General features: G+C 35.8%; 1 protein-coding gene across 2 annotated transcripts; it reads right to left on the reverse strand.

Moving 5' to 3' along the window:
• Positions 1–326: 326 nt before the first annotated feature.
• LOC133633870 (PDZ and LIM domain protein 3-like) lies at positions 327–23789 on the reverse strand. 2 transcript variants are annotated; one of them, XM_062026634.1, is made up of 8 exons: positions 23199–23789; positions 22948–23072; positions 15059–15210; positions 11479–11563; positions 11213–11400; positions 8109–8236; positions 7816–7927; positions 327–615 (listed from the first exon to the last, which is right to left on the reverse strand). In XM_062026634.1, the coding sequence occupies exons 2-8, from the start codon at positions 23038–23040 to the stop codon at positions 426–428; spliced, it is 948 nt and encodes a 315-aa protein (XP_061882618.1). In that variant the 5' UTR covers positions 23041–23072; positions 23199–23789; the 3' UTR covers positions 327–425. The 2 variants fall into 2 exon arrangements, with proteins under 2 accessions (XP_061882618.1, XP_061882617.1); XM_062026633.1 differs by lacking the exon at positions 23199–23789 and having other exon boundaries at positions 22948–23105.
• Between the last annotated feature and the right edge of the window lie 214 nt (positions 23790–24003).

Here is a 24003-nt window from a genome sequence, read left to right on the forward strand (position 1 = left end):
CCTCTATTAAGCGGCACTTTGATTAAAAATAAACATCCTCTCCACAACTATAACCATGAAGTGTTTTCATGACCAGAAGACATAAATTCATGCACCATTATGACTATGAACGCTCAAGTGATAACTAAAATCATGTTTTTTGGTTCGTACATCAGCAGGTGTTCATATATTGACAAGGTAATTACACATCTGAAAAGTCCTCACCAAGCCCGGTAATTTGAGGTATGACATCATGTGCTTTGCCGCAATTTTATTTTCCACCTGTTGGAAATTGGCCACCTTTCCTTCAGGCTCCGCCCCTTGATGCACAGAGACAAACACAAACATGATGATGACAATGTGTCTTTATTAGCGTGAAGATGGTGTTGACATGACCGTTGTCGTCCGACCAAAGTAAGCCAAAGACCGACGGTAAGGGCAGGAAACTACGCAGAAGGAAAGGTGGTGATGAGGTCGTGACCCTCGGGGGGTCTCATTCGCCCCCGGGCATGAGCCTCGCAGTAAAGCTGACCTTCCACGAAGAAATAACCTTTTTGTTTCAGGTTGACGTCGCAGTCGGAGCACACGAAGCAATCGGGGTGACGGAATTTGTCCCGGGCCTTCACCACCGTCCCACTGTCAACACAAACAACAATTATGAATAAACTCAACACCATTTTAGGTTATAATTTCATTGAAATAAATAACCCAATAATAAATATTATTGTCCGTGATTTCTGTTGAATCACTGCTCTGTATTAAATACAAAATAGAACAATTGGGATTGGAATACAACTGTTTTCAATACGATTAAAATGATAATTGAATGAAAATAAAATATAGAAAATAATGAACATAAATAATCATGTGCGGTGAAATCACTGTTCCGAAATCATTACACTTCAATTTTTTTTATAAAATAAAACTTAAATTACATACGATATAATTATTGTCATAAGCGTACAAAATACACGTTTAAAAAAAACAACAGAATTTTTTGTGTGTATTAAATAACAAATTGATGTCAGAATTAAATTGCTTTTTATTCAATACAATTACAACTCTAATTCAATTAAAAAGATGCCAAAATCTAAATTTTAACATTATTTTGAGCAGACAAAATAAATGTATATTTTTCTGTACAATCTCTGTTCTGTATTAACTTTCAAAACAATACAATATTTAAATTTATTATAGCAATATAAAGCTGAATTTTTAGAATTGAATTAAAATACTTTTTTTTTTTTTTTTTAAATACTCTGACTTTTAAAAGTGCCTTAACTATAAAAAGTTTTAAAAATGAATACCCATATTTTATTATGTTTTCTGTTAATCACTGCCCTGTGTTGAATACAAAACATTTCAAATGATTGTACTCAACTAACTTAAGTTATAGTTTGATTAGAATGTTTTTAAAAATGCTAAAATAACAAGCAGACCCTAAAAAGTGTTGCAACCATTAAAAAAAAACCATAAAAAAATTAACATTAGTCATGTTTTCTGTTGTATGACTGCACTGTATTAAATACAAAATTATTTTACTCAATAAAACTTAAATTTTAATGCTGAAATAATAAACTGACCTTAAAAAGTGCAGTAACATAACATTTTTTTTTTTCAATTTTCATCCTGTTTTTTAAATTTTTTTTTAAACATTGTATGACATACAAAATAATAAACATTTAATGTACTTTATTCTATAGAACCTACATTCTGATTTAAATACATTTAAAATGCTAAAATAAACTGAACTTAAAAAGTGTTGTACACTTAGAAAATGAATCAAAAAAATATATGAACAGATTTATTTTGTGCTGAATTACTGCTCTATAATTAACATGAATATCTTTTATTCATTATTTATTAAAAATGTATTTATTTTACAATTAAACTCCAATTTAAATAAAAATACATTTGAAAAGGCTTCAGTAGTAAACAGACGGTAAAAAGTATTGTAAACATAGAATAAATCAAAGAAATAAATACAAATTATCGTATTTTTCGGACCATAGGGCGCACCGGATTATAAGGCGCAATGCAGATGAGCGGGTCTATTCACGTCTATTTTCAGACACAAAACGCCAATAATATGTGTCCTTATACACACACCATAATAATACCCGTATGTTGAAGCACGGTACGTCAGACTATGGTAGCCGTAATGCTCCGACATACCATCAAAGTTGTGCTAAAACATTTTGACAGATTTTCGAGCGCCGTGTGTAATGTTCTATATTCTCAATGGAACATTTAAAGTTTTGGTGTTGTCTACTGGCGTGCTGTTGCAGTCTACACCTATCTCTTATCTGTGACTGCCATCTACTGCTCACACTTATCACTACACCATGTACCAAATAAAATGGCTCCGAGGTCAGTAAACACAACCAGAATTATTACGTACATTAGGTGCACCGGGTTATAAGGCGCACTGTTGGTTTTTGAGAAAATGCAAGTATTTTAATTGTGCTTTATAGTCCGGAAAATACGGTAGCATCATTTTTTCTGTTGAATCACTGCTCGTGTATTAAAAACTAAATTATGATCATTGAATATGTTTTATTAATTACAACTTAAAGGTGCCATATGTAGTAATGTGGCCGGGATTGGTCAAAATTCCGTAGTCCTCTCCCACTCTCCATGACTGAGGTTGCCAGATACTACTTTAAGGAACTTCAAACGGCAATGGACGCTGTAGGTTTCTCTTCTTTATGCTTCTTGCAAGATGCTTTACTAAGCCATCCCACATTTGACTGATGTCAATTAGCCAAATGTATTTGTAAAGTTACGCAGCAATATTTTCGTCGGGAGTCGGGACAGATTGTTGGCATTACCCTGATAAAATGTCTAGTTTGACCACACGGACCTCCATGGAAATATAGCAGACCTGGGCATTCTGCGGCCCGCGGGCCGGATCCGGCCCTTTGTACGTCCCTGTCCGGCCCGCGTGAGGCCAATCATGAATTACAAAATAAATTTAAATAAAAAAGTATTTATCTCGAGTGTGCAATACAACGGTGCTGCTTTTGTTTTGAAAAGCGTTATTTGTATGACTTCCGTGTGGACGTATGCTCGTGCGCGCAGCGGCAATCACAAATTCCAAAATAAATTTTAAAAAACATCTATGTCGTGCGTGCAATACAACTGTGCTGCTTTTATTTTGAAAAGTGTTATTTATGGGCCGTCCGCCCGGTTATCCCCGAGACGCTAATTTAAGAAAAGGTGATGACGAATGGCGTGTTTTCAACAAGACATGGACTGCCAAGTAAAGGTAAAGCCGTGTGCTTAAAGGCCTACTGAAACCCACTACTACCGACCACGCAGTCTGATAGTTTATATATCAATGATGAAATCTTAACATTATAACACATGCCAATACGGCCGGGTTAACTTATAAAGTGACATTTTAAATTTGCCGCTAAACTTCCGGTTCGAAACGCCTCTGAGGATGACGTATGCGCGTGACGTAGACCGGCGAACACGGGTATGCCTTCCACATTGAAGCCAATACGAAAAAGCTCTGTTTTCATTTCATAATTCCACAGTATTCTGGACATCTGTGTTCGTGAATCTGTTGCAATCATGTTCATTGCATTATGGAGAAGGAAGCCGAGCAAGCAAAGAAGAAAGTTGTCGGTGCGAAATGGACGTATTTTTCGAACGTAGTCAGCCACAACAGTACACAGCCGGCGCTTCTTTGTTTACATTCCCGAAAGATGCAGTCAAGATGGAAGAACTCGGATAACAGAGACTCTAACCAGGAGGACTTTTGACTTGGATACACAGACGCCTGTAGAGAACTGGGACAACACAGACTCTTACCAGGATTACTTTGATTTGGATGACAAAGACGCAGACGTGCTACTGTGAGTATGCAGCTTTGGCTTTTTTTTGCGTATGTACGTAACTTTTTTAAAATATATAAGCTTTATGAACCTTGGGTTAGGTGAACGGTCTTTTGGGCTGAGTGATTGTGTGTGTTGATCAGGTGTTTGAATTGTATTGGCGTGTTCTATGGAGCTAGGAGCTAGCAGAGGAGCTAGGAGCTAGCATAACAAACACGCAGGTGTTTTTATGCAGGATTAATTTGTGGCATATTAAATATAAGCCTGGTTGTGTTGTGGCTAATAGAGTATATATATGTCTTGTGTTTATTTACTGTTGTAGTCATTCCCAGCTGAATATCAGGTCACCCCCGGCTCTCACAGCATCTTCCCTATCTGAATAGCTTCAACTCCCCACTAGTCCTTCACTTGCACTTTACTCATCCACAAATCTTTCATCCTCGCTCAAATTAATGGGGAAATTGTCGCTTTCTCGGTCCGAATCTCTCTCACTTCATGCGGCCATCATTGTAAACAATAGGGAACTTTGCGTATATGTTCAACTGACTACGTCACGCTACTTCCGGTAGGGGCAAGCCTTTTTTTTTATCAGATACCAAAAGTTGCAATCTTTATCGTCGTTGTTCTATACTAAATCCTTTCAGCAAAAATATGGCAATATCGCGAAATGATCAAGTATGACACATAGAATAGATCTGCTATCCCCGTTTAAATAAAAAAAATTCATTTCAGTAGGCCTTTAAACTTTTATTGAGCAACTTATACTAACACAGCTCAACGTATCTCGTTCTTTCCACACGCACATCGATCCTCACTCCTCATTTCCGCAACAGCAACGCTTCCTCCTTCTTCGCCAATCACCTTACAGGCGTGCTACGTTCACAACAAAGAGGATGCAGGATAAAGTGAGAGAAATTGACATTTTTGCATTGTAATATACATCAGGACGTGTTGTGTAAGAAAGTGTTAAAAATAAAACCATCAAAAGCCATCTGCTTTTGTATAAAGATAAGTTAGGTTAAATGAAAATATTATTATTTTTTATCTTACGGTACATCAAAAATAATTTAAGCAAAATTTAATTGAAATATTGTCGGTGTGGCCCTCCAGCAGTGCTCGGGTTGCTCATGCGGCCCCCGGTAAAAATTAATTGCCCACCCCTGCTATAACCTGCTAGTCAGGAATGTACAACAATTCTTCTCAACTAAAGAGGAGAAATATAACCTTAGAGGAAAAACTAACTTACAACATTTGTATGCACGTACAACATTGAAGACCTTTAGCATATCAGTATGTGGAATTAAACTATGGAATAGATTAAAAGCAAAGAAGTTAAACATTGTACTGATATGATCCAGTTTATTAAGAGGTTGTTCAAATTAATAGTGCTTTATTATGAGAATTATGAGAAATACATTCAACCTTATTGAAAACGAGATAATCTTCGTTTATCATGACTGACTTCATTATAAGCGGGGGTGTGTATTGTAGCGTCCCGGAAGAGTTAGTGCTGCAAGGGGTTCTGGGTATTTGTTCTGTTGTGTTTATGTTGTGTTACGGTGCGGATGTTCTCCCGAAATGTGTTTGGTGTGGGTTCACAGTGTGGCGCATATTTGTAACAGTGTTAAAGTTGTTTATATGGCTACCCTAAGTGTGACCTGCATGGTTGTTGATCAAGTATGCATTGCATTCACTTAAATGTGCGTAAAAGCCGCATTTATTGTATGACTTGGCCGGCACGCTGTTTGTATGGAGGAAAAGCGGTTGTAGAGGACGCTAAAGGCAGTGCCTTTAAGGCACGCCCCCAATATTGTTGTCCGGGTGGAAATCGGGAGAAATTCGGGAGAATGGTTGCCCCGGGAGATTTTCGGGAGGGGCACTGAAATTCGGGAGTCTCCCGGGAAAATCGGGAGGTTTAAACCGATACCGATAATTCCCGATATTACATTTTAAAGCATTTATCAGCCGATATTATCGGACATCTCTAATGTCAATACACAAAGTAGAACATCATTACATGTAATGCATTATAATGTGCCGAGCAAATACCACACCGTATGTGAATTGTGAAGTGAAGTGAATTATATTTATATAGCGCTTTTCTCTAGTGACTCAAAGCGCTTTACATAGTGAAAACCCAATATCTAAGTTACATTTAAACCAGTGTGGGTGGCACTGGGAGCAGGTGGGTAAAGTGTCTTGCCCAAGGACACAACGGCAGTGACTAGGATGGCGGAAGTGGGGATCGAACCTGCAACCCTCAGGTTGATGGCACGGCCACTCTACCAACCGAGCTATACCGCCCCAGAAACCACAATTAGCCGTGCTAATGTTGGAACACATTTCCTCAGCATATTGAGAAGGAAATAGGCACTGACACTACCATATCCACGTATGTTTTATTTGTCCAAAATATAATATACATGTTGCCCTGTCAGTATGTGGATGTGTCATTGATCGGGCTAGCATGCTAAGCATTACACTAGGAGCTGAGCACCATCACACTAAGCATTGGTTGCACGAACATACTGGCAATTTAAGTGGACCCCGACTTAAACAAGTTGAAAAACTTATTCGGGTGTTACCATTTAGTGGTCAATTGTACGGAATATGTACTGTACTGTGCAATCTACTAATAAAAGTTTCAATCAATCAATCAATTGTTAGACAAGATCATAGATAAATAGTACTTTATTGATTCCTTCAGGAGAGTTCCCTCAGGAAAATAAAAAATAGACTGTATTGGACAATATAGTTTACATACCAAATGTCCATTTCCATGTATTACAAGTAACAACAAAATGTAAATGCCTGACTTACCCATCAAAGAGGAAATTAGAAAGTTTGGCGTCAGATGGAAAAAAAATCTTCTCCGCCTTCAATGGTCTCCGTCTTTCAAAGGCATCCCCGATACAAATCCTCGTTTTGTTCTCGGCTTTATCATGAATAAGTTGAGAATCGCAACGAGGCCTTTTAGATTGACTAAGGTCTGACATTTTTTGTCAGACCTTAACATCTGTTAAATACTGAACAGATGTTTACCTTATCCAAATAAACATCTGTTCAGTATTTTAACATAAAAGTGTTTGATTTGGAGGCATTAAAAGCCACAAAACGCAACGGGTCCATCAGACCCACAAACGCTGGCTGAGTAACAACAATATGAACGTTGCACGGAAAATGTATCTGCCAGTTTCTGCATCCCACAGGGATTCTTCTTTTGTGTTGCTGCACCTGCGGTTCCCACACAAGGTTGCAACATTGTTTGTCAACACTGTCTGCTCTCATTTTGTCGCACATTTGACCCTCTGATGTTCTGTGTACCTACACTCTGTCCTCCTCCTGTCTAGGCCTGCTGTGTGTGTGTGTGTGTGCGTGTGTGTGTGTGTGGTACACAGAACATCAATTTCCACACTTCTATTAGCCCTGGGTCCAGTGGACCCGGACATCTTATATGTAATAGAAATGTGTAGGGAGGGTGTATGGTGTGTGGTCATTAAATATGTATTCTGATATATGTTCTTCACAGAAAATGAGCCAAAGTCAGTGAGTCTCAGTTTGAAAAATTAATTAATTGTATCGTTTTTCTTTGAATAAAAATGAAAACGGGTCCCACAGACCCAAACACCACACAAGGGCTAATTTTGAAATGAGCATATCCCGGCTGAACTACTGTTATCAGTTATAAAGGTATTGGGAAATAACATTATTTAGTTATTCCAATTGACATATCAGGGCCATTTAATGATGACTCAACATGACATTATTACATATGGCACCTTTAAATTCGGATATCATTAAAAATGCTGGTAAAAATAAGCAAATACATTAAGAAAATAAAGAATGAACCGATTTGTTTTCTTTTGAATCACGTCTATAATAAATACTTTTTTGACACGAGTCAGCGATACAATGTTTTTTCGATTGTGCGTACATAAAGTACAGGGTGTACTAGGTAGTGAAAGTACTACATGTAGTGCGAGGGTGTACTCACACGATGCCATTGCAGCACTTGTCACAGATGGGAAGCTTCTGCAGATTTCCTGCTGGTGCGACCGCCCTGGTAGTCGGAGCTTTAACCGTTCTGGTAACCATCGGCCGAGTGCCTGCATGGGGGCGGGAACATGATTGTGGATGATGTCGAGCACTCAAAGTAGCGAGTGCGACGGCAAACAAACACGCGGCGAAAACAATTTCAGTTTACGTGGCCGAGAGCTTAAGTGCAAGCGCGCCTGACACGCCGTCGAAAGGAATAATAATAGCAATAGCAGAAAAGTGTTTGCTGACCGTCGCTCTCCACAAAGTCCTGCAGAGCCTTAAAGGACCCCGACTGTCGTGGCTCCGTGGGCTCGTCGTCGTCCTTCTGCAACATGCGGTAGACGTCCGAGTCCTCGATGTTCGCTAACGTTCTCGGGCTGCAAAGAGAGAACACGTGTCAAGTTCAAACACTGATGACATCTATTAAACGAGACAAGAAGCAAGGAATTCAACAGAGACAGAAGTAAATTTGGCTCAATTTGAGGAGAAACGTCTGGGCTGTACTCTTGTACAGTCTCCAGCACGCTCTGGCGAAAGATTATTATTATTTGGACTTTCCCTGTTTACATAACAACAGCTGTTTCTAAAGGAATGGGGGGTATGTAAACAGCCATTGTATTCGGTCACATTAACACAAAAGAAAAAGATGCCTCGGGCTTGGACTGGTCCTGGATCGAGCTTGGACAGGTCTTGGATCAAAATAGATAACCCCTCCCATCGTACACGATGGAATTTTACAAGTCTTTGTCTTGGTGCAACAAAGACAGCTTTCGTCTGTTCACTGGGAACTCAGAGAACAGAAAGTTTTTTGATAATTTACATACAATTTTTCTGACAACACGTGTTAGCATAAAACGCCCTAGACGAGAGTATGTCCTTTTAGCTCCGAGACTCCGCATAAAAGTACGTCGATAAAAGAAATGCATATAATAACAAAACGTTAGAATGTACTGTGTACAGCAAACAATTGTGAAAGCGAAGCTAGCGCTAACACAAGAAATACCGCTTAGCTTATTAAGTTAATCAGAGAACAATGATAGGCATGAAAAACACTAACCGGTTTGTTGTAATGGACTTATGCTATCTTTAAGTTGAAGTGGAGTGTTAATTTAAAAAAAAAATTTTTTTTTAGTATGTACAGTAAGTAAGTCTTGAATGCTATTGTATGCTTAGCTGTTGTGTAGCTGCTAGCTCGTAGTAGCGCCGCTTGTAGATACTGCTTGTATCGGAGATTTTAGATGCAAGCTAAAGTAAAACCATTTTTTTGCTCATATCGTATTGTAAGAATTTATTTCGGACCGATAGCAACAAATATTTGCTACTTTTATATATAAAAAAATAAAATAAAAAAGATAATTTGTGGGAAAGTGTTTTAAAAAGGTACAAACAATTTTTTTGTTTTTTAAATTTCGATATTTTGGTGGATATATGTTTAGAAAAGTTAACTGTTAAATAATGAATGGATAGATTGAAAAAAATATTAAATTGGTTGAAACACTGCTCTGTATTTACTACAAAATATATTTTGGGATTAAAATAAATGTAATTTAATAGGAAATTGTATTTATTTTAAATGGAAGATTAATTATTTAAATTACTTAATTTGCATTTTTGTATATGATTTTAAACTAACAAAATATTACTACATTTATTGTTTTTTTTTAAAACGGTAATTTGTAAAAAAATAAATAAAAATAAAAATAAATAATAAATTAAAAAAATAAATAATTATTATATATATATATATATATATATATATATATATATATATATATATATATATATATATATATATATATATTTTTTTTTTTCAATAACCGTCATCCTCATTAAGAGCATGGTATCTAACATCCATCCCAGCTGACATTGGGCAACAGGCGGGGTACAATTTGTTTTGAAATTGTCTAAAAAAAATTTAAATATTTGTTTGAATATTTTTGGGGGATATATATTTAAAAAGGCTGCTAAATGTGAAGTAAAAAATGGACTTCAGGAATTGTTATAATTATAGAAAATATTAAATAAAACTGTTGAAAACTGCTCTGCATTAAATACTAAATATATTATAATTAAAATACATTTTATTTCAATAGTTAGAAATGTTATTTAATTTAAATAGAATTGATTTTGTATTATTTAATTTGTATATAATTTTATGATTTTTTAACTTAAATAGATAGTATGCAAACTTTTTTTTGGGCTCTATGTTGCTAGCTAACAAATAATGATAAATATTGTTATTGTTTAAAGGTTTGTCATTAGTAAAAAAAAAAAAAAAAAGTTTAGAAATGTTGCTACTGTAAAATAATGGACCTCAAGCAAAATTTAAAAAAAAATCAGTTGAAACACTGCTCTGCATTAAATACAAATTATATCTTGGAATTAAAACACATTTTATTCAATTCACGCAAATTGTTCTAAATTATTTAATCTGTATTTATATATGTTTCTTAAATGAAATAATATACAAAGTGTGTTTCTTTTAATCTGTCGAAACACTGCTCTGCATTTATTACAAAAAAACCTGGAATTAAAATAAATTTTGTTCAAAACATATAATTAAATTCAAATCAAATCTGTTTTTAATTATTTGATTTGTATTTACTAATATTATTTTTGAAAAAAAATAATATACACACTTTATTTCGGGCTCCATTTTGTGAGCTAACAAAATATGAATAAATATATTGTTAATGTTTAAAGATATTTGTAAAAAATAAAAATAAAAAATTTTGGAAATAGTTTAAAAAAATATATGCATTTCAATATTAAAAAACAACAACAGTAATAATTAAAAAATATTCATGTCAGTATGGTGAAATATTTTTATTTTTTTCGAAAGGATTTTCTGTTTTTGTCGCCAAAAGCATCATGTATGCGTTACGTAAGCGCGCCGCTTACTATCGTAACCACAGCGATAGTAAACAGCAACAATGTATGCGCGGCGTGCTGCGTCTAAGCAGGAAGTGGCCTTGAAGCCAAGCTTCTGTGGTGTGACGCGCATTCGGACCAATTTATTTCTCACTGAGAGGTTAGGTAACAACGTGTTACTGCGGCGATTTGACCTAAAAATAATATCAGGGTGTTTTTCTTCCATATTTGCGATGACAGAATTACTATGGGCGTATTCCAACATAAAAGGGGGTCAGAACTCCAGCTTCTGCAGATTCCAGTGTGCACAAATGTTCGCGAAAGGCCTTTTTGAAAAGGACTTTTTAAGATGAAAGTCAACACAAAGCTCGGTTATCTAGCGTTCACTTCGTAAAAGGAGTTTTTAACTCCTTTTAGATGAGACATTAAAAAGCTGCACATTTGATTACCTTTTTACCATGTTTCCTATTTCCGGTCCTCACCTTTCGGCCTTAGGCAGGACAATTCCCTTCATCTGACCCTCCATGGCGTCCTGGATGTTCCCGGATGAGTAGAGGCCGATGGGCGTGTTGTAGGCTGTGCTGACCACCTGATGCGTGTCGTCGATGTTGGCCGCCGCCACGAAGGGCTGAGCTTGGCGGTTGTGAGCCACGCCGATGTGCTTGTGCTCCTGCGCGAAAAAAGGGCGGGGAGGGAGGTCACGATGAGGTCACACGGCGCCAACGCAGGCTTCACTTTGGGTGCAAACCTGCTGCTCGGACGCAAGGTTGAGTTTGAAGGGGCTGACTTTGCCGTCCTGCGTTACCCGCGGCGACCACAGCCTGGCTTCGTTTCTAAGGGAGAGGAAGAAGGATTTTTAGAACAAGAAAAGAACACAATCAAGATGTTATTATAATTTTTTTTTTTTTTTGGCAACAAAACAATGTGGTTGATTAGGGAAAAATATACAAAAACATGTATTATTAATATTATTTATTTCATTTCAATTTCATTTATTTATTGTTCTGTATCTATATATTGTTTTATATTTTAATTATATTTATTTATGCATTAAAACAACATTGTACTTTTTTTGTTTTAAATATAGGAAAAAAACAACTACTTTTTATAATATTAATACGGGACTTCTTAAATATGTATTTTTTTTTTACATATTTATTTGTTCAATTATTTTATTAATATTATTTTTAGGCAATTAAAACTTAAAACAAAATTATACTCAGTTAAAGTGTTAGCCAAATGTAGAAAAAAAATCAAGAATGAAAAAATATTGATTTTTATTGATTACTGAAGTAATTAGATAATGAAGTGAATATTTAAAATATTACACCAACAAGAAAATAACACAATCAGTATGTACTTTTGTTTTTTTGCACATGATCTGGATTTGATCTGGAATGAAATCAGTTTTTACAGCTTCTGACCCAGACTAAACAATGTGGTTGATTAGCGAAAAATATACAAAAACATGTATTATTAATATTATTTATTTCATTTTAATTTCATTTATTTATTGTTCTGTATTTATATATTGTTTTATATTTTAATTATCATATTTATTTATGCATTACCACATTGTACTTTTTTTGTTTTAAATATAGGAAAAAAATAAATACTTTTTATAATATTCATACGGGACTTCTTATCTATATATATATCTATATATATATATATATATATATATATATATATATATATATATATATAGATATATATACATACTTTTTTTTACATGTTTATTTGTTCAATTATTTTATTAATATTATTTTTAGACAATTAAAACTTAAAACAAAATTATACACAATTAAAGTGTTTGCCAATTGTTGAAAAAAATTCAAAAATATAGCTTTTTATTGATTACTGAGGTCATTAGATAATGAAGTGAACATTTTTAAAATATATTACACCAACAAGAAAATAACACAATCAGTAAGTACATTTTTTTTTTTTTTTTACACATGATCTGGATTTGATCTGGAATAAAATCCGTTTTTACAGCTTCTGACCCAGACTAAACAATGTGGTTGATTAGGGAAAAATATACAAAAACATGTACTATTAATATTATTTATTTTAATTTCATTTATTGTTTTGTATTTATTTATTGTTTTATGTTTTTGAATTAATTATCCTATTTATTTATGCCTTACCACAGTGTACTTTTTTTTTTTTTTTTTTAAATGTAGGAAAAAATAAAACATTTAAATTTGTATAATATTCATGAAGGACTTCTTACATTTTATTTGTATATTTATTTGTTAAATTATTTTATTAATATTATTTTTAGACAATTAAAACTTAAAACAAAATTATACACAATTAAAGTGTTTGCCAATTTTTGAAAAAACTCAAAAATTAAAAACAATTTGTTTTAAAACTTTTTTGCTCCTTAATAAAAACTGATACTTGTGGAAATGTTTATTTTTATTGATTACTGAGGTAATTAGATAATGAAGTCAATATTTTTTAATATATTCGAACACCAAGAAAATAACACAATCAGTATGCACATTTATTTTTTTTACACTTCATCTGGAATAAAATCAGTTTTTACAGCTTCTGAACCAGACAAAACAATGTGGTTGATTAGGGAAAAATATACAAAAACATGATTATATTATTTATTTATTCATTTTAATTTCATTTATTTATTGTTCTGTATTTATATATTGTTTTATGTTTTTGAATTAATTATCCTATTTATTTATGCATTACCACATTGTACTTTTTTTTTAGATCCAGGAAAAAATAACTACTTTATATTTTTATAATATTCATAAGGGACTTCTTAAATTATTTTTTTTTACATGTTTATTTGTTAAATTATTTTATTAGTATTATTTTTAGACAATTCAAATTTAAAACAAATATATACACAACTAAAGTGTTTGCCAATTGTTGAAAAAACTTAAAAATGAAAAAATAATCTGATCAGGTTTTTTTTATGAGATTAAAAATATATTTTTTAATTAATACGTTAATAAAATAATAATGTTAATTTAAAAACATGTTGAAGTAGTTTAGAAATAAAGTAAGCTACTGTTATACTTAAATATTTCTAAATGTAATTTAATAAATATACAATTGCCAATTAGAATGTGTTTTAAAACTTTTTTGCTCCTTAATAAAAACTGATACTTGTGGAAATGTTGATTTTTATTGATTACTGAAATAATTAGATAATGAAGTGAATATATTTTTAATATATTAGAAGAACAAGAAAATAACACAATCAGTATGTATTTTTTCTTCTTTTGCACTGCAATTTTCTGCTTGATCTGGATCTGATAAAATCTGTTTTTAGTTTCTGAGCGAGGAGAAACAATGTGGTTGTTTTGGGAAAAAATATATACATACATTTTTTTTATTATTTATTTTTTTGTATTCATACATTTTTTTATGTTTTTAAATTAATCATTTTATTTATGTATTACCACATTGTACTTTTTTTTGGAAAAATATTGGAAAACAAGAACTACGTACATTTTATAAAATTCACCGATTGTAAGAAATAAATAAGGAAATTCTTAAAAAATGTTTTCATAAAATTGTTTGTTAAAATATTTTACCAGTATTATTTTTAGACATTTAAAAATTAAAACAAAATTATACATGAGTAAAGTGTAAACTGATCAGGTTTTGCTGATCAGATAAAAATGGGTTTCTCTTAATATAAATGTATTTTTTAAAATTAATAAGTAGATAAAATAATTAAGCTAATTTTAAAAAGTATCTTAGATATTAAGTAAGTAACTAATATACCTAAATATTTTAAAATGTCATTTATTAAATATACAATCGTTTTGCTCCTAATAAAACTGATACTTGTGGAAATGTAGATTTTTATTTAATAATAAGGTAATTAGATAATACATTAATTATTTTTTAATATGTAAATGTTCACTATTTGTAAAAAAATAATAATAATTTGGGATTAAAAATATTTTAAAGATGTAAGTTATTAAAATAATAAAAGGCATTTTATGAAAGCGTTCCACATTGTTGCCCTTTGACACATTTTTTTTTTGCTATTTAAATGTTACAAAAATACAAATGTCACCCCATTATCTTATGTTATAATATAATATTAAATATAATTAGACATATTTTTGATGCCTGGTGGAGGTAATTCCTGTTAAGTTAATAATTGCCTATACAAAAGTGTAATATATAGACAATGTGGTGTATGAACTGCTTAACAATAACAAACAATGGCAGCCTGAGACGTGAATATGTGACATTTTCACGTGCTGATTGTTAGCGTTTATCAGCTGGAGCAGGAGTTTCCTTCCCAGACGACCAGCCGAGAGTTAAAAAGGTTGGCCAACCTTTCCACGCTGAGGGAGAGATGGCTGCTGGCCTCCTTGATCTTGTTCTGGGCGTCACAGTGCAGCATGTCGGCGGCCGGCGAGCCTTCGATGGCCACGATCACGTCGCCCGCGCATAGGCTGGCGACGTCCGCCTTGCCGCCGGGAGTGATCTGCGGGTGAAGAGTTCACAAAAGGTCACCTCCGAGCTTCCTGAGGTGACCTTATTGCATTACCGCACACGGCACAGCCATGAGGTCATGTGACTAAAAATACGTGCTGAGGGAAACGCCAAAAGAGGGAACGCTGATTTACAGCACAGGAGGATTAATGGATGTTTTACATTAGCAACATGCACATTTTGAAAAAATAGATCTTTTTATTGGATTCTATTGCAGATGAATAATAAAGTGGTACAACTAAATGTATTTCATGACAGCACAAATGTATTTGGAGAAGTTGGGCCATAAAATGGATTTTTAAATGACCTAAAAGCTTTTTTTTTTTACCGCACAAACAAAGAACAGTAATATTTTTATATTCACACTTTTACTTTCCAATAAGGAGCTTTAAATGTATTCATGACCTTTCCAACACACTCAAGAATTAATTTGCACTACTTATTGCATTTAAAAAATGTACTTGTGTCATTAAAACATGACTTAACGTTTGGGTTGTTTGTTGAATTCATAAAGTTGATGCAAAGTCATTAAAGCCACAATACGTAACAATTGGGTAGTTTCTCGAGTTCATTCACACAATGCCTAAAGTCATGTTAAATAACACTTGGGTTGTTTCTTAAGTTCATAAATTTGACGCAAAGTCATTAAAGACACATTAAGTAACACTTAAGTTGTGTCTTTAATTGATAATGGTGACACAGGTTAAAGCCACATTAAGTAACACTTGGATAGTTTCTTGAATTCATAAATTTATTGCAAAGTCATTTAAAGTCACATTAGGTCAAACTTGGGTTGTTTTTATATTCATAAAGTTGATGGGGTGCTTTAAAGTCACACTACGTAATAAATGAAGTGTATTTTTTTACATAATAAAGTTAAGTCCTTTGAAGCTCAACTATGCAACACGAGCTCCATTTTCCTTGCTCCCCTTACAGATATTTCCTCCTCTCGGGATCACTTGAGGAAGTCATCTAGTCTCCCACAGTCACAACGTCCACAAATAAATATGTTATTTATGTTATGTATTTATATTTATGTGCTGAGAATGACTTTTTGTTTGTTTACAGGCAAAAAAAACCCGGTTAACTTTCCATTGACAATGATTGAAAACACAGCCCTTATAGACTAAATAGCAGGCAACACAAGTTGAGGTGGCGTGCACGAGTGCTGCAAGCACCGAGGAGCTGCGGTTCATTAGCTGGCAACATAAGTTGTGTTAGCCTGCACGACCACAAATTGTGGTAGCGTGCACGAGTGCTGCCGGGACTGAGGAGCCGCGGTTCAGAAGCTGGCAACATAAGTTGTGTTAGCTTGCACGACCACAAATTGTGGTAGCGTGCACGAGTGCTGCCGGGACTGAGAAGCTGCGGTTCAATAGCAGGCAACATAAGTTGTGGTAACGTGCATCAGTGCTGCCAGGACTGAGGAGCTACGGTTCAATAGCAGGCAATATAAGTTGTGGTAGCATGCATGAGTGCTTCCAGGACTGACGAGCTGTGGTTCGACAGAGAGCAACAAAAGTTGACTGCCGGGCCTGAGTAGCTGCAGATCAATAGCTGGCAACATAAGCTGAGGTAGCATGCATGAGTGCTGCCAGGACTGAGGAGCCGCGGTTCAATAGCTGGCAACATAAGCTGAGGTAGCGTGCACGAGTGTTGCCAGGACTGAAGAGCCACGTTTCAATAGAGGGTGACATAAGTTGTAATGGCGTGCAGGAGTGCTGCCGGGACTGAGGAGCCGCGGTTCAATAGCTATTAACATGAGTTGAGGTAGCTTGAACGAGTGCGGCCGAGACCGAAGAGCCACAGTTCAATAGCTGGCAACATAAGCTGAGGTAGCGTGCACGAGTGCTTCCAGGACTGACGAGCTGTGGTTCGACAGAGGGCAACAAAAGTTGACTGCCGGGCCTGAGGAGCTGCGGTTCAATAGTTGGAAACATAAGTTGAGGTAGCGTGCACGAGTGGTGCCAGTACTGAAGGGCTGCAGTTAATTAGCTGGCAACTTGAGTTGTGGCAGCGTGCACAAGTGCTGCCAGAACTGAGGAGCTGCAGTTCAATAGAAGGCAACATAAGCTGAGGTAGCGTGCATGAGTGCTACCAAGACTTAAGAGCCACGTTTCAATAGAGGGCGACACAAGTTGTAATAGCGTGCACGAGTGCTGCCGGGACAGAGGAGCTGCGGTTCAATAGCTGGCAACAAAAGTTGAGGCAGCGTGCACGAGTGCTACAGAGACTGAAGAGCCACGTTTCAATAGAGGACGACATAAGTTATAATGGCGTGGACGAGTGCTGCCGGGACAGAGGAGCTGCGGTTCAATAGCTGGCAAAATTAGTTGAGGTAGCGTGCACGAGTGCTACCAAGACCGAAGAGCCACGGTTCAATAGCTGGCAACATAAGCTGAGATAGCGTGCACGAGTGCTGCCAGGACTGAGGAGCCGCGGTTCAACAGCTGGCAACATAAGTTGAGGTAGCGTGCATGAGTGCTACCGAGTCTGAAGAGCCACGTTTCAATAGAGGGCGATATAAGTTGTAATGGCGTGCACGAGTGCTGACAGGACTGAGGAGCCGTGGTTCAATAGCTGGCAACATAAGTTTAGGTAGCGCGCAGGAGTGCTACCGAGACTGAAGAGCCACGTTTTAATAGAGGGCAACATAAGTTGTTAAAGCGTTAACGAGTGCTGCCAGGACTGAGAAGCTGTGGTTCAATAGCTATTAAGATGAGTTGAGGTAGCTTGAACGAGTGCTACCGAGACTGAAGAGCCACGTTTCAATAGAAGTGAAGTGAAGTGAATTACATTTATATAGCGCTTTTTCTCAAGTGACTCAAAGCGCTTTACATAGTGAAACCCAATATCTAAGTTACATTTAAACCAGTGTGGGTGGCACTGGGAGCAGGTGGGTAAAGTGTCTTGCCCAAGGACACAACGGCAGTGACTAGGATGGCGGAAGCGGGGATCGAACCTGCAACCCTCAAGTTGCTGGCACGGCCGCTCTACCAACCGAGCTATACCTCTCTAAATAGAGGGCGACATAAGTTGTAAAGGCGTGCACGAGTGCTGCCGGGACAGAAGAGCCGCGGTTCAATAGCTATTAACATGAGTTGAGGTAGCTTGAACGAGTGCTACTGAGACCGAAGAGCCACGGTTCAATAGCTGGCAACATAAGTTGAGGTAGCGTGCACGAGTGCTGCCGGGACTGAGGAGCCGCGGTTCAATAGCTATTAACATGAGTTGAGGTAGCTTGAACGAGTGCTACCGAGACTGAAGAGCCACGTTTCAATAGAGGGCGACATAAGTTGTAATGGCGTGCACGAGTGCTGCCGGGACAGAGGAGCTGCGGTTCAATAGCTGGCAACATTAGTTGAGGTAGCGTGAACGAGTGCTACCAGAACTGAGGAGCCGCGGTTCAATAACTATTAACATAAGTTGAGGTAGCGTGAACGAGTGCTACCAGAACTGAGGAGCCGCGGTTCAATAGCTATTAACATGAGTTGAGGTAGCTTGAACGAGTGCTACCGAGATTGAAGAGCCACGGTTCAATAGCTGGCAACATCAGCTGAGGTAGCGTGCACGAGTGCTGCCGGGACTGAGGGAGACATGAATTTGACAGTTGGCCACCTCACAGTCAACATGTCAGACTTCTCCTAAAAAAATGAACCGCAACTCCTCGACAGTACTCGTGCACGCCACCACAAGGCAAGACACGATCATCTCGCCGCTCACTTGTGTCGCCAGCTGGTGGATAGCAAGCCGTACACAGACTTCTCTAAAGTAGTTTCACTTCCTATGGTATGGTCCCTGGATAAAGTGTGAATGTTTGGCGCTGAAAGTGCGCGTGTGTGCCTTTAAGAACCGCGCAGTGTTTACTTTCCACTGCTGGCAGGCCGTAAAAGAGGTGAGGTGATGATGATGTTCCTGTCCTAAAAAGGCAGCCAGACTACACTGTGCTGTACTCGTGTGCCATGCACCCTTCTGTTGTTGTCTTCTTTTAACGTGCATTCCTTCTACACGCCGTCATCGTCCTCGGACACACAACAGGTGGTAGTATATAAGAGGACGGACGGACGGACACACACACACACACACACACACACACACACACACACACACACACACACACACACACACACACACACACACACACACATGCACACACACACACACCCACACACATTTTCTAAATAAAGACAGGCTGCAGATGGATTAGTGGATCGAATCACGTCTAAATTGTTGTCGTGTTGCTGCTGTGGTGTAACACCTTGAAAAAAGTAGTACAGGCTGCCAACGTGTGTTAGTGTTACTGTACACTCCTCCTCCTCCTCCTTGTTGGACGCCGGTGTGACATTTGGAAAGTGCTTCTTCCTCATCTGGCTCTGTGTGCGCTTTAAAATGTTGCCACTCAGCTGTCAGTGGGTCTGGGCGGTACGGCTGAAAAGTGTAATATAATTATTATATGGAATTATTATTAGCAGCTGGGATGAACGCCAGCGCGACCCCGAGAGGGACAAGCGGTAGAAAATGGGATGGATGGAATTATAATTATATTATTCATAGAATATTAAATAATTATTGATATTTTTCTGACCTATGAGGAATCAGGAGCAGGAGAAAGTGTGAAAATACAAACAGAGAGAAACCTGAGAAATAACTATTTTCTGCAGGTTTAGTGCCAGGAAGATATGGCTGTGCTCTAAAGGGTGAGCGGTGTGGTATTACCCTACTTGGTGGGGACTGCAGTCCGTTTTAAAAGCATTTGCATAGGAGAAAAACATAATCTTAGAGAAAAATTTAACTAAAGTTTGTATGCACGCACAACACTTAAGACCTTTAGCATATCAGTATGTGGAATTTAATTGTGAAATGGATGAGGCAAATAAGTCAAACAATGTACTAATATGATCCAGTTTAGGATATTGTTCAAACCCAAAGTGCGCAGTCACACACATGAGCGCCTGACCACCAGGTGTGCAGTCACACACACTTGTGACGTCACACCTGGTGGTCAGACTTCAAACTTGACACCTCATTGGCTGGTTCTGAGACAGGATCGATTGCTTCAGCCTTAATTTACTGAAAGTGAGACTTGCTTTTTGAAGGAGGACATTTTTCGACACTGAATTTTACAGCACTGAGTTTTTTTACACTGATTTTTTTATACACTTAATTTTTTGGACATTAATTTATTTGACACTGAATTTTTGGACATTAATTTTTTTGACACTGATTTTTTATACACTGAATTTTTTTCACACTGAATTTTTATAAAGTGATTTTTTTACACTGTTGTTTTTATACAGAGGATTTTTATAGACTGATTTTTTTTTACACTGATTTTTTTTCTTTTTTTTTTTACAGGCCCTGCGATGAGGTGGCGACTTGTCCAGGGTGTACCCCGCCTTCCGCCCGATTGTAGCTGAGATATGCTCCAGCGTCCCCCGCGACCCCGAAGGGAATAAGCGGTAGGAAATGGATGGATGATTTTTTACACTGAATTTTAATACACTGAAATTTCATACACTGATTTTTTTACACTGAATTTTTATAGACTCGATTTTTATACACTCGATTTTTTTACACCAAATTTTCATACACTTTTTTTTTTTTACACTGAATTTTCAAACACTCAATATTTAAACACACACATTTTACGAACACATTTTTTTTCCAATGACATTGTCCGCATAATTTGATGTAGAAAAATTCAGTTCACAAAATTCAAAAGCAAAAAATTCAGTTACATAAATTCAGTGACAAAAAAAATGGTGTAATAGCATTTTTAGTGTTGGTAAAGAACTATCTTAAATAAACACATACATAGGGGGACTTGTTTTACATGAAGAAGCACTCAAAACATGTCAATGAATGATGGGGGCTTCATGTGAAATGTTATCGCAAACTTATTCCTAGCCCCTTCCTGCTCCGTCACTGATAACAGTATGGCACACAGCCTTAGTGCTGAGCTTGTAAGCAGTCACACTGCCATCACATTTATAGTATTTTTTTTGTACCGGACTATAAGGCGCATTAAATAAATTACATTTCACATAGTGTGAAAATTTTTTTTTTTTGTTAAATTCAAGTTCGATTTTAAAAAGTATAAAAATAATTTCACATAGTGTGAAAAAAATAATTTTAATTAAATTCAAATTTGATTTAAAAAAGTATAAAAATAATTTCACATGATGCGCAAAACATTTTTTAGATAAATTCAAGTTTTATTTAAAGAAGTATAAAAATAATTTCACAGTGTGAAAAAAATATTTTTAGTTGAATTCAAGTTTAATTTTAAAAAAAGTATAAAAATATTTAGGTTAAATTCAAGTTTGATTTAAAAAAGTATAACAATAATTTCACACAGTGTAAAAAAAAAATTTGAGTAAAATTCAAGTTTGATTTAAAAAAGTATAGAAACAGATTCACAGTGTGAAAAAAATAATTTGAGCTAAATTCAAGTTTGATTTAAAAAAGTATAAAAATAATTTCACATAGCGTGAAAACATATTATTTTATGTAAATTCAGTTTTAATTAAAAATGTATACAAATATTTTCACATAATGTGAAAAAAATTATTTTAGTTAAATTTAAGTTTGATTTAAAAAAGTATCACAATTATTTCAGTGTGAAAAAAATATTTTTTGTTAAATTCAAGTTTGATTTAAAAAGTATAAAAAATAATTTCACAGTGTGTAAAAAATCATTTTAGTTTAATTCAAGTTTGATTAAAAAAAGTATAATAATAATTTCACATACAACTTTATTTTGTTAAATTCAAGCTTGATTTATTTTTTGTTAAATTCAAGTTTGATTGAAAAAAGTATAACAATTATTTCACATAGTGTAAACAAAATAATTTTAGCTAAATTCAAGTTTGATTTAAAAAAGTATAAAAATAATTTCACATAGCGTGAAAACATATTATTTTATGTAAATTCAGTTTTAATTAAAAATGTATACAAATATTTTCACATAATGTGAAAAAAATTATTTTAGTTAAATTTAAGTTTGATTTAAAAAAGTATCACAATTATTTCACAGTGTGAAAAAAATATTTTTTGTTAAATTCAAGTTTGATTTAAAAAGTATAAAAAATAATTTCACAGTGTGTAAAAAATCATTTTAGTTTAATTCAAGTTTGATTAAAAAAAGTATAATAATAATTTCACATACAACTTTATTTTGTTAAATTCAAGCTTGATTTATTTTTTGTTAAATTCAAGTTTGATTGAAAAAAGTATAACAATTATTTCACATAGTGTAAACAAAATAATTTTAGCTAAATTCAAGTTTGATTTAAAAAAGTATAAAAATAATTTCACATAGTGTGAAAAAAATACAATTCTGCTTAGTCTTAGCCTATAATAATAATATAATAATAACAATAATATAAAATGTGCAGAAGTTTGCGTCTACATTGGATGATCCACACCCCAGTAAATATTTTGATAACCCTGCTGTGCTCCCAAATTCTTCCGCGTGAAATCCACCCCACAGTGGGACAGATATGAGTGTGTGTGTGTGTATAATGTAAGCTGCTATTTGTATCTAAGCCTCATGCATTTACTGCAGCACAGGTGCAAAGTCACATACTGGAAGGAGGATCTTTCTAGAAAGAGCGTTAAACCCGCCAACCACATACATACACACACACACACTCACAAAGCAGTGTTGATGCAAAAAAAAAAAACACACTTGGCACAAAAAAGTCATCAAAACAGTGTCCTGTCCTACCCTGGAGATGGTCAGCGGCTGGTTGAAGTCCTTGCCCCCCACCAGACGGAAGCCCCAGGGGGCCGGCCCGGTCAGAACCACGTTGAGCGGCATGCCCCTTCAACAGCGAGGACGTCCTCTTCCTGCTGGGAACACGGTCAAAGAGTAAAAGTTATCAAAGTGATGCAGGTTTTTAGAAGGTGGGAGGGCGGGAGGCCTGGCAGGACCCTCCCCAGGAGTAAAGTGATTGGTCAGACTTGGGCTGGACTTACTCGCCGCTCTTCTTCACTGTTTGGTTGCTACAGCAGAGCTTCCTTTCGCTTTGTGCTTTTCAGAAAGATCTCCATCCTCCCCGCAGACAGCTTCCAGGCTGGCGGCCGTCACCCTCCCTCCCTGCGCGCTCCGCTTGAAGGGCCCCCGCTGATCCTCTCCTTTTTTGGTCTGAAGACTCCGCCGTCCGTCTCTCCGAGGTCCCGCAGGAACATTCCGGCCAGGATTGATGTGGACCCAGCCAGGAACCATCTTCTTGTAAATCCCAGCATCTTTTATTGGGCCTCATGAAGCTGATTCCTTCATAAAAGTGCCCAGATAGGCCAGAAAATCTATTTTATAACCCCCATCCCCTTGATAAACATTTTTTATTATACTATTTCAAATTCAATAAATCCAGAAATTACGTTTGAGAGTCGAGCACCTGCTCGTGTCGTTATTGTTGAGGCATTTAAAGATGCACTAAGTAGTAAAAAGGATTGTCTCTTTTAACCGAGTTAAGGTATGGGGGAGGCATTTAAAGCCGCACTAAGAAACTACTTTATTTTTTTAACATGGTTTATTTACTAATCATAAGTATATTTCCAACAAGGATTATGCCACATTATCATATTTATTAATACAAAACCCAAAACCAGTGAAGTTGGCACGTTGCAAAGCCGGCGGCGTTTCTGGGTGTTGTTGATAAATGGCATTCGCTTTGCATAGTAGAGTTTTAACTTGCACTTACAGATGTAGCGGTGAACTATATTACTGACAGTGGTTTTCTGAAGCGTTCCTGAGCCCATGTGGTGATATCCTTTACAC

The sequence above is a fragment of the Entelurus aequoreus genome, linkage group LG18 (assembly GCF_033978785.1).
Source record: "Entelurus aequoreus isolate RoL-2023_Sb linkage group LG18, RoL_Eaeq_v1.1, whole genome shotgun sequence".
Lineage (NCBI taxonomy): Eukaryota > Metazoa > Chordata > Actinopteri > Syngnathiformes > Syngnathidae > Entelurus > Entelurus aequoreus.